This window comes from Sapajus apella, unplaced genomic scaffold (assembly GCF_009761245.1).
Source record: "Sapajus apella isolate SASKATOON/1434 unplaced genomic scaffold, GSC_monkey_1.0 scaffold12, whole genome shotgun sequence".
Taxonomy (NCBI): Eukaryota; Metazoa; Chordata; class Mammalia; order Primates; family Cebidae; genus Sapajus; species Sapajus apella.
In genome coordinates this window covers 1,210,850-1,222,041 of record NW_022436952.1, presented here as the reverse complement: position 1 = coordinate 1,222,041, position 11,192 = coordinate 1,210,850, and the positions used below count along the sequence as shown (strand labels likewise).

Sequence of the window (11,192 nt, the reverse complement as noted above, 5' to 3'; positions counted from 1 at the left end):
GCAACAAGAGTGAAACTCCGTCTCAAAAAAAAAAAAAAAAAAAGAAGCTGTTTGCATACAGGATGAATCCAACAAACCTGGCTCTGGTATCTGGGGCTGGCAGGTCTGCAAAGAGGCTGCATCTGAGAGGCCTCTCTTTGCAGGGTCTGCTTTAAAAAGAAACCCCTGGCTGGGCGAGGTGCTCATGCTTGTAATCAATTCCAGCACTTTGGGAGGCCGAGGCAGGTGAATCACCTGAAGTCGGGCATTTGAGACCAGCCTGACCAACATGGAGAAACCCCGTCTCTACTAAAAAATACAAAATTAGCCCAGCATGATGGCTCATGCCTGTAATCCCAGCTACTCAGGAGGTTGAGGCAGGAGAATCACTTGAACCAGGGAGTCGGAAGTTGCGGTGAGCCGAGATCATGCCATCGCACTCCAGCCTGGGCAACAAGAGCAAAACTCCGTTTCAAAGCGCGCACACACCCCTCCACCACACACACACACACACAGAAAACCCTCAACAAATGGCATGCTGAGGCCTCATCCCAGGTCTCTCAAAAAGCTGATCATTTTGAGTTCTCCGGTGTCCAGGGTTGTGGCCAAGATTAACGATAAAAGAGGAGAAACAGGCCTGCACACTTGGCCAACCTGTTCAAGGAGCCACACCTCTCCGTTCCAGTCCAAACCCTTGGCACCAGGGTTTCTGAAATGGGGGTCCTCCGCAGGGGGAATGCAGAGGGGGGTCCCACTCCCTGCACCGGGCGTTCCCAAGGGCAGCCCCGAGTCGTGGCCCGATGGCTGAGTCACAGGAGGAGGAGATACTGCAGTCACGAGAGACTCAGCCCAAGACAAAGATCGGGTGGCCCTATCCTGCCTAGCCCACCCCAAAACCAGATCGGCGGTGTGAGGCTGGTGGCGGTGGGGGAGCAAGGCTCTCTCTCCTCCATGATGGGCGTGTCTCGTCTCTTTGGCCTTGCTCTGGGAGGGGCCGCCTCACACCCCCACAGACCACGGGGCTGCATGTGACCAGGGCTCTGGCACGGCCGCGGTGCCCCCGCCCAACCCCGAAGGCAGAGCCCCTCAAGCTCCCTCGGGGAAAGGTGGCACTAGCCGTCACTCACAGTCACAGACTGCAATTACCCAGGGGGTGAGTGTTTGGTGGGCAGGGGTACAGGTGTGGTTTTAATGGGGATGGTAGGGACTGTAGAGTCGTTCTGCGCATGCGCAATGGCGCCTTATTGTTCCCCGCCCCCCCACCAGCACCGCTTATGGGCGGCGGCCACAACTACAAATGGTTGGGGAGGGGACGATAATTCCGTCTTCCCTCCCCACATAAATGCAGTTCTCCAGGAGTCCCAAAACACAAGTTCCTTTCCTACGCTTTCCATGCTCGTGCACCCAGGACCGCGAGTCTTCCCGCCCTGCCACACCCCCAGCGCCCGCCCACTGGTGCCCCACTGCCCCTTGGCCTCCGCAGCCCTGCCCTGCGCAGCCCGCTCACCTTGCGGTCGCTGACTCCCTCGCCTACGGCGATCACGACACCCGCGCCTTCCATGCCCGGAGTGACGGGCAGCGGCGGGAGCCGGTCGTACAGCCCCTGCCTGGCCATGAGGTCTGCGAAGTTGAGCCCACAGGCCCGCACCCGCAGTGTCAGCTGGCCAGGCCCGGGGGCCGGGGGCGCGGCTGGCCGGCTCTGCAGCTTCACCTTGTCGTAGCCTCCAAAGCCAGTGAGCACCAGGCAGCGCAGCGGCGGCGGCGAGGCGGCGGCGGCGGCCCCTTCAGAGGCTGCGGGCTGCTGGGGGTCGCTCGCTGCCTCGGCTTTCGGGTGCGGCGAAGAGGCGTCTTCCCCGGCCCCTGCCTCGGCCGCCGCCACCACGGTGGCCGCCTCAGCTACCTCTCTCTCGGCGGACATGGCTGGGACTCCCGACGACAGCGCACAGCTGGACGGAGAGTACACAGCTGGGGAGGGCGGGGCGCGTCGAGAAGAGCCGCGGCAGCGAGCTCCAGCGGGAGGGGCGGGGCTGGAGGGGGGGCGCCGGGAGGGGGCGGAGCCTCGCGCGCAGACTTAAAGGGCCAGGGCTACAGCGGCGCGAGCTGGGAGAGCACGAAAAGGGGAACAAGGAACGTCGGTGGTCCTGGGATCAAGCAGGCCGCGATTTATTTATTCATATTCAACCTTATTCAAATTAAAAACTATGTTAAGGGATAGGCCGGGCACGGTGGCTCACGCTTGTAATCCCAGCACTTTGGGAGGCTAAGGCCGGTGGATCATTTGAGGTCAGGAGTTCAAGACCAGCCTGGCCAGCATGGTGAAACTCCCGTCTTTACTAAAAATACAAAAATTAGCCGGGCAGTAGTGGCGGGAGCCTGTAATCCCAGATACTCGGGAGGCTGAGGCAGGAGAATCGCTTGAGCCTGGGAGGCGGAGGTTACGGTGAGCAGAGATTGCGCCACTGCACTCCAGTCTGGGCGATAGAGTGAGATTCTGTCTCAAGAAAAAAGTTAAGGGGCAGTCCCAAAACTTGAACTTACATGAGATTTCATATTTGGCGAGTCAGCCACCCGTGGACTGGAGCCCAATTAAATTGTGTCTCAGGCTTTGACTCTACCTTTATGTAACCCAGGTAGGGATGAGACTTCATTCACTCTGGTCTTGAAGAGGCAAAGTAGGAGCATGGAGACAAAGCCTTTAAAACTTTCTGACTTTGGTGTTAATGTTCTGTTCCTCAGTTTCCCTTCTATAAAATAGTAATGATGCTATGTGCTCTGGTTATGTTTTTATTTATTTATTTTTTAATACAGGGTCTCACTCTGTCACCCAGGCTGACGAGGTGGTGCGATCACGGCTCCCTGCAGCGTGAAACTCCCGGGCTCAAGCAATCTTCCCACCTCAGCCTCCTGAATAGCTGGGACCACAGGCGTGTGCCGCCACGCCCAGCTAATTTTATTTTTTATTACTCTTTGCAGAGCAGGGCTACCCCATAGGCAGTGTGCCTAGAGTGGTCAAACCCAGATAATTTTTAATTTATTTTTTCTAGAGACAAGGTCTCACTAGGTTGCCCAGCATGGTCTTGAACTCCTGCACGTAAGCATGCCTCCCAAAGTGCTGAAATTACAGGCGTGAGCCACCGCGTTCGGCTTCTAGTTATTGCCTCAGCCTCCCCAGTAGCTGGGACTAGAGGCACGCGCCACCATGCCCGGCTAATTTTTGTATTTTTAGTAGAGACGAGGTTTCACTATATTGGCCAGGCTGGTCTCGAACTCCTGACCTCGTATTCTGCCTGTCTCGGCCTCCCAAAGTGCTGGGATTACAGGCATGAGCCACCACATCCGGCCAAAAGAGCACTTATTTTTTATTTTTTTTTTTTGAGACAGAGTCTTTCTCTGTCGCCAGGTGCCAGGCTGGAGTGCAGTGATGCGATCTCGGCTTACTGCAGCCTCCACCTCCCAGGTTCAAGCAATTCTTCTGCCTCAGCCTCACGTAGCTGGGACTACAGGCGCGTGCCACCACGCCCAGCTAATTTTTGTGTTTTCCACCGTATTGTAATTTTGTATTTTTCACCATATTGGCCAGGCTGGTCTCAAACTCCTGACCTCCTAATCCACCCACCTTGGCCTCCCAAAGTGCTGGGATTACAGGCGTGAGCCACCACGCAGGGCCAAAAGCAGTTTTAAAAGGTAAAACCTACAAAAATTAGCAGAGCATGGTGGCGTGCGTCTGTAGTCCCAGCTACTCGGGAGGCTGAGGCAGGAGAATTGCTTGAACTCGGCAGTCGGAGGTTGCAGTGAGCTGAGTGAGATTGCGCCCCTGCACTCCAGCCTGGGCAACAAAGCGAGACTCGTCTCAAAATAAATAAACAAATAAATAAAATAAAAGGTAAAAAATGCCATGCAAATGCGTATCAGTGGTTTGATTATTGTTAGACTCTGAATGCAGCCTGACTTTAGGGCTTAGCTCTGGCTCCAGCAGAGCAGGGCTGTCACCGTGGCGGTTATTTCTCTTCCTCCTCATCTCCTTCTCCCCAAGCAACCACCAGAGGACGCAGCGCCCCCAAAACTTTGCATCCAGTGCTTGGCTGGAGGAACTCAGTCCATGCTTCTCTGCTGGTCTGGGCCCGCGGTTAAGTCAACGAAACCCGAGACCCGGCTGCCCGTTGCCATGGGGACGGAAAGCTATGACGTCACCACCGTCCGGTGGGTGTGCTGGGGTTCACCCTCCCATTTCCCCAAGACCTCCTGCCGGGACATGAGCGGAGGCGGGAGAGAAAACGAAAAAGGCTCCCTTCTTCCCCTAGCATCTTTCTCCCTCCGTGTTCAGGGAGTGGATGGCTGTTGCTGTGCTGTCCGCACTGGCACACCTGCGTGCACGCGTGGGTACACAGCAGGCCCCAGCTTCGCGCGTGTGCCGCTCACATTCTAACCCTAAGAACTTCGCCTGAACTCTACCCTGCCCTTATCTCCAAGGAAGTCCTATAAGCCCTGTTCGGCAGATCCCAAACCGGCAGGGGCCCCTCAGAGCAAGCTGGCGCGCTGGACCCCGGCTCTGAGGCCTCTGTTCCTGGGGCTCCGCCCAGATCTGCTGGGCCCCGCCCCCTGGCTGCGCGGGTGGGAGGCGGGGCCGGGGGGCGCGGCCGCCGGGCTGGGGGCGGGGCGGAGGGGGGGCCGCAGTCCCGGGGCGGGGGCTCAGCGCGAGCCCGCGAGATGCCGGTGTCGGCTGCCCGAGCGGCTGCAGCTGCAGCGGCGGGGGAGGCGGCGGCAGAGGAGGCGGTGGGGCCCGGGAGGGGGGTGGCGTGGGGGACCGGCGCGTAGCCGGGACCATGGAGGGGCAGAGCGGCCGCTGCAAGATCGTGGTGGTCGGAGATGCGGAGTGCGGCAAGACGGCGCTGCTGCAGGTGTTCGCCAAGGACGCCTATCCCGGGGTGAGGGACCGGTGTCTTCGGAGGGGGACGCTAAGGCTGCTGGGGGTGGGTGACAGGGGCCCTGGGGACGGATGGGAACGGGTACTCGGGTAACCAGACACAAGAGAGGGGGCCTTGGAGGACGAGGGGGAGACGTTGGGGGCTCAGGAAGGACTGCAGAGGATTGGGGTGGGAGGAATTAGGGAGCAGGGTGAGATGGTTGGGGTTTGGGAGAACCAGAGCATCCGGGAGGGAGGGCAAGGGGAATGTCGGAGGTCCTGGGCAATGGAGAGGGGAAGAACTAAGGGGCTGAAGGTACGAGAAAGGACCAGGAGGAGGACTGGGAGCTTAGCAGAGATTCTGCGGGGGGTGGGGGGGGGGCAGGAACTCCTGGGATCTCTCCTTTGCCCAATCCCAGACCAACTTGTGTACAGGGGCAGGGCTGGACCGGGTGTGGGAGTGAGGAGGGCATTTGTCTGTGGTGAGGACTTGGAGAGAGGATCTCATCTGGATCCATCCATATCTGCAGAGTTATGTCCCCACCGTGTTTGAGAACTACACCGCGAGCTTTGAGATCGACAAGCGCCGCATTGAGCTCAACATGTGGGACACTTCAGGTAGCCAAGTCCCTGGGGGTCACCCTGGCTTCCAAGGTGGCCCACTCTGTCCCCTCCCTTGGCTAGATCCTTAGGTTCCAGGTCAGCCCAGCCTATCCATCTAATTCCAGCAGGAAGGAAAAGTCAATTTTCTACTTAAAGCCAGGGAAACTGAGGCAGAACTTGCAAAGCCTGACAGAAACCATGTCCTGAATGAGAAAGCCTAGGATCTGGGCCCCTCAACTGGGTTCTGCCTACCTGGGAAAGTTGGGAAGGAATGGCTTTTAATTTGGAACATGTTTCTTAGGAGATAAGTCTGGGTTTAGAAAAGACATTTAGCGGTGGCTCACACCTGTAATCCTAGCACTTTGGGAGGCCAAGGTGGGCAGATTACCCGGGGTCAGGAGTTCGAGACTGGCCAACATGGTGAAACCCACAAAAATTAGCCGGGTGTATGGTGTGCGCTTGTAATCTCAGCTACCCAGGAGGCTGAGGCAGGAGAATCACTGGAACCTGGGAGGCAGAGGCTGCAGTGAGCCAAGATCCAGCCACTGCACTCCAGGCTGGGTGACAGAGCGAGACTCTGTCTCAAAAAAAAAAAAAAAAAAAAAAAAAGAGAAGACATTTAGAATGTCTTGAGTGAAGGGCGGGCATTGGGACTATTTCTCTCAACTGAACTAGAAATCTGAGGTCAAGTCCCAGGAGGATGGGAGTATTCTCCCTGCCACTGCTTTTTCTCCACCTGGCCCAGGGAGGGTTTTTATTTTTACAAGAGTTCCCTTCAGGGATTAGGTTGCCAAAGCCCACAAAGCACATGCAACATTTCATGAGAATGTAGATTTCCTGAGCTTCTCAAAGGAGTCCAAACCTCAGTCAAGATTAAAATTATTGCTTTTTAAACCCCTAGGGAAACAGAGAGCCATTTCCCACTATCTCACCTCCCTTCTGCCTGTTCCCTCGCTTGGGAAACACAGACTCTATGATGAGTATCAATGATTGCTCTTTTCCATTCTCTGCTCCCGGCATCCCTTGACCAAGCTCTCTAAGGTCTCCCATTCCCTTCCAGGCCTCCCACCCACTCAGGCCCCTCATGCTCTGTCTTCCTTCAGGTTCCTCTTACTATGATAACGTCCGGCCTCTGGCCTATCCTGATTCTGACGCTGTGCTCATCTGCTTCGACATTAGCCGACCAGAAACACTGGACAGTGTTCTCAAGAAGGTGGGAGCCTGGGGAAATAGGGCAGCTACACCAAGGGGGACCAGACACCATCGTCCTGACACATGGTGGGCCAGGAGGAGGGAGTGATGGCTGGGGTATGGCCATCAGCTGGTTAGCAGGTGAAGTTCTCATCCCTGCCACCCCTTCCTCCAGCCCCCATCCCTCCCAGCCACCCCCTTTCTGAAAGTCCTCAGAGCTAAGGGAGGTGGGGGAGTGAAGGGAGAAGTACTCACAGGATTCCTCCTCTGCTCTTCCCAACTCCTTGGGGTTGAGAGCCTCAGATGGAGGAGATGGGATGGGAATGCTGATCCTGGAGCTCAGCAAAGCCCTGTGGCCTCCTCTCCAGGCCCCTATTTCCATGAGAAAAGCTGGTGGTGAATGGACAGAAGTCAGCTAGGGCAGCCCCAGTTCCCAGGTGGGGGAGGGGAGGGGAGGGGAGGGGAGGAAAAGTTTGTTCCCAGGAAAGAGAGTATGGGAAAGGCGAGTGGGAATGGGAAGGTTCCAGGCTGGCAGACCCTTCATAGCCACTGTGGGAGAAGAGTCCGCAGGCCCACACCAGCCCTCTCCTCCCCCTGCTTCCCTCTCACCCCATCCTGCTCTCAACCCAAGCCTAGCATTCTCACCTCCTTCCTCATGTGGAGAGTCCAGAGGGATACATGGTTTCTGCACGCTGTGAGGAAGAGAGGGCACACTGCTGGCATGGAGCAGGGGCTCACCCTGTGCCTTCCTCCACCCCTCCACAATTCTCTTTTCTTCCCCTACATAGTGGCAAGGAGAGACTCAAGAGTTTTGCCCCAATGCCAAGGTTGTGCTGGTTGGCTGTAAACTGGATATGCGGACTGACCTGGCCACACTGAGGGAGCTGTCCAAGCAGAGGCTTATCCCTGTCACACATGAGCAGGTGGGACCCTTGACCTCGGACCTCTGACAGCCTAGACCTGTCACCTCTACCCCTTCAGTCACTGATTTGAAAACACCCTACCTGGCTCATCCCTTGTCCTGGCCTGTGACCTCTGACCTGATCCCTTGACCGCCCCCAGCCGTGACCTTCAACCCCAGCCCTCAGCCTCCATGCCCCTTTCTAAGCTTCAGGCTAAGACGTATAACTTTCTCCCATGCACTCCTTTTCCAGGGCACTGTGCTGGCCAAGCAGGTGGGGGCTGTGTCCTACGTGGAGTGCTCCTCCCGGTCCTCTGAGCGCAGCGTCAGGGATGTCTTCCATGTGGCCACCGTGGCCTCCCTTGGCCGTGGCCATAGGCAGCTGCGCCGAACTGACTCACGCCGGGGAATGCAGCGATCCACTCAGCTGTCAGGACGGCCAGACCGAGGGAATGAGGGCGAGATACATAAGGATCGAGCCAAGAGCTGCAACCTCATGTGAGGGGCTAGGAGGGGGCAGGGTGTGAAGCGGGTGGTGAGGGACACAATTGTTTCCCTGCCTGCGCCCAGGCTTCCTGACCTCCTGAGCCTGTCTGGGAAGTCTGGGCAGGCAGAGCAAGCAATTCTTCTGGCAGGGGAGCTGGAGGGTAGAAGGGCATCATTTCTCATATCCTCCTCCCTTCTCTTCTCCAGTGGATGTTGAGGGAGCTGACAGGGCTGGCATCTGGGGCATGAACTGGGATGGGGCAGGTGGGGGTTAGGGAAGCTGGTATCAAACAGTGACCTCAGTGGAGTCTCCTATGTGAAGGGTACCCTCCCTCTCCACCCCCACCCTCCATATCCTGGTTCTCCACATCCAAGGAAAATGTCCATTCTGTGACCTTCTCTTTTCCTCTCTTCTCACTTGTGCAGCAGCTGTTCTCACTCATCTTAACCTCTAGGCAACATGCACTAAATTCAAAAGCAAGGAGAAACCCCTCCCCCCATCAGTCCACAAGCCTTAGAACCTCCCTTGCCCCAGTAGTCACCCAATAAAGCCCAAGTCCATGGAAAACGGCTGTGGCTTTAGTTTCGTTGCTTTTTAAAAAATCAATCTACCAATCTCTAGCAGTAGGAGGGAAAGTTAGACCTCAGCAGGGGAACTTTCCTGTCCATGTCCACAGGTGGAGCAGAGGACAAAGCCATAGTTTGGATCATTAGTGTCCTTTTAGGAGCCAGAATTGGGAGGAGACACCCTGGGACTGTTCATCCCAGTTAATGAAGTGGGCAATTCTCAGGCCTTTAGAGGGTTTTAGAGCCGCTGACATGCAATTAGTCAGCATTTCTCAGCCCAGCCAGGCCTGCTGCTAGTGGGAGCTAGCTCACCATCAGTACCCTCACCATCAGATCCTGCTCACCATCAGTACCCCTGGCTTGGAGCTTGCTGGTGCCCTGGGGGTTGCAGGGATAGGGAGGCATCAAAAGCCTCCACGTCACAGAAGCTAACCCTGTACAGTGTGCAGTGTCCCCCAAGGGGTCAGTAGTTTGATTCTGGGGTCTCCTGAGGGGCTCGGGCCAGGGACCTTTCTCTCCTTCCATGCTGAGTTCCTTGATGACTTTCAGGGGAGCATCAGCTGTGAGTTAGAGTCACCCTTACCCTGTCTTTTAAAGGAAAGACGGTGGAGGGGATTGCCGAGCGCCTGTTGTCAGGAAAGACAGTGCTGGTCTGTTTTCTTGGAGTCTGGTTTCAGATTGTCCTGTATTCCCTCCCTGGCTCTGGTCCCACTGGCCTCTTTTCGGTGACATTCTCCCCCAGGAACCATCCCTGGCCCTTCCCTCCCCCAGCTCCACCCCCTGCCCCAGCCCCAGCCAGTTCTTCCAGACACTGAAGAGAACACTGATCTTATGGGACTATCTGTGGGATCCCACCCAAATTTATAGCCCACTCCTTCATTTAGCAAATATGTACTGAACACCAAGTGTGTGTCACACACTGGCTTGGGAGATTGCAAGGACCAGTCTCTCAGCTTCTGGAGGCCAGCCCAGTGTGGAGGAGCAGTATCTCAGGTGTGAAGGTGCCATGGCTGAGGGATTTTTTTTTTTTTTTTAGTTTAAATTTTGTTTAACAGTTCTGGGTATGGAGGCTGAGGGATATTTGTACATGTATGGGGTGCTATGGGAGCTCTTTTGCAGCCTGAGAAGCCAGTCCTATGAGCCAGGGCCCGAGGGTTGAAGAGGAGTTTGCCAGGTGGGGAAGGGGTAGGAAAGGCACTCTGGGCAGAGGGTACAGCATGTGTAAACACGTGGGGATGAGAACGAGCATGGCACTGTTGGGGCTCCCATGGCAGGGAGAGTAGAAGGCAAGGCTGGGAAAAGGAACCAGGGTTTCATTCTGAGGATGTGAGGAGCCACCAGGAATTTCAGGCAGAGAGTGAAGTGATCAGATTTGTTTTTTGGATAGATGGTTATCTGGATGAGGTATTGGGGCTGGGAGATTTGGCTTTGAGATGTGCCATTTAAAATAGCTTCTCAGTGGTGGCTCACACCTATAATCCCAGCACTTTGGGAGGCCAAGCTGGGAGGATGGCTTGAGGCCAGGAGTTCAAGGCTGCAGCAAGCTATGATCATGCCATTATCTTCCAGCCTGAGTGTCAGAGTGAGATCCTGTCTCAAAAAAAAAAAAAAAAAAATAGCTTCTCCTTTCCCTTATGCCAGGTTCTAGTCTTGAGAGAACAGGAAATCCCTACCCACCACTCCCTGGCTCATCAGATACCACTATCCCAACCTCTCTTATGTGACTGGTCCATATCAGCCAGTCTGAAAGTCTAGGACACTTCAACGACATTTGAAATTAAGTGCTCTTGGGTAACCACCCCTTCAGACTGAGACCTGGTTAGGGACTGACTCAAGGACCCCGAGTCCTGGGCTAAAGGTACAGGAGAAGGCAGGGCTCCAGGCCCAGCAAGGTGGATCTCCATCTGTCTCTGAGGACTGACCCTTTCCCTACCGGGACCTGCCATAAAAACCGACTTGTGGTTTTTAGCTGAGTGGCTTCTCTTTTCCACTTTGGGCTTCTCAGTGCATAGCAGGTTCAAGCCTGCAACCACCAAAGTGTAGAGAGTGGAGAGTTTGTGTCCCCTCTTTCCTCCAACCTCCATCTCCTGCCATGTGAGCTCAGGGAATGCAAATGCATTTCAATATCCCCCTAAAGCAAACATAATTAGAAAGATCAATCAGCTAGAGGAACCCCGAAAGTTTAATACATTTTCAATACCACCAGGAATGGATTTTTGGTCCCATTCTTCAGGTCTCAGTTGCCAGATGTTTTATTTCTGGGGAGAAGGGCTCTGGGCTGAGGAGCTCAGTGGGTGGGAGGAGGAAATGGGACTGTTCCTAATTCCCAAAGAGGATCTCTGTAGACTGGAGGGAGGGGAACTTACTCCCTCCCCTGCCACAGATGCAGGAGTCACCCAGCTTCCTTCTCCACAGCTGTTTCCCTCACAAATTAGACACTGGTTTGGGAAACAATGTAGCCTCGTTAATCATTTAATGAAATGAAATAAACAACTAATCACACTGTGATGCCAGTGTTTCTGTTTTTTTTTTTTTTTTTTTTTTTTTTTTTTTTTTTTTTTT

At 55.2% G+C, this 11,192-nt stretch overlaps 2 protein-coding genes across 3 annotated transcripts in view; one reads left to right on the top strand and one right to left on the bottom strand.

Annotated features, from left to right (window-relative positions):
• The window catches only part of VAT1 (vesicle amine transport 1), an 11,762-nt gene extending 9,767 nt beyond the window's left edge, over positions 1-1,995 (bottom strand). For both annotated transcript variants that reach the window (XM_032279532.1, XM_032279533.1), the window contains exon 1: positions 1,487-1,995. In XM_032279532.1, the coding sequence (XP_032135423.1) occupies positions 1,487-1,897 (411 nt within the window). In that variant the 5' untranslated portion in view covers positions 1,898-1,995. The remainder of the gene's footprint in view (positions 1-1,486) is intronic.
• A 2,673-nt stretch (positions 1,996-4,668) lies between these two features.
• Positions 4,669-8,633, top strand: RND2 (Rho family GTPase 2). Its single transcript, XM_032279531.1, has 5 exons — positions 4,669-4,904; positions 5,413-5,500; positions 6,589-6,698; positions 7,465-7,599; positions 7,831-8,633. Exons 1-5 carry the CDS (start codon positions 4,803-4,805, stop codon positions 8,077-8,079), a joined length of 684 nt encoding a protein of 227 aa, XP_032135422.1. The 5' UTR covers positions 4,669-4,802; the 3' UTR covers positions 8,080-8,633.
• The last annotated feature ends 2,559 nt before the right edge of the window (positions 8,634-11,192 follow it).

Coding starts and splice junctions, on each gene's coding strand:
- RND2 (XM_032279531.1), top strand. CDS start 4,803: ATGGAGGGGCAGAGCGGCCGCTGCAAGATCGTGGTGGTCGGAGATGCG. Junction 4,905..5,412: donor CCAAGGACGCCTATCCCGGG/GTGAGGGACCGG, acceptor CCATATCTGCAG/AGTTATGTCCCCACCGTGTT. Junction 6,699..7,464: donor TGGACAGTGTTCTCAAGAAG/GTGGGAGCCTGG, acceptor TCCCCTACATAG/TGGCAAGGAGAGACTCAAGA.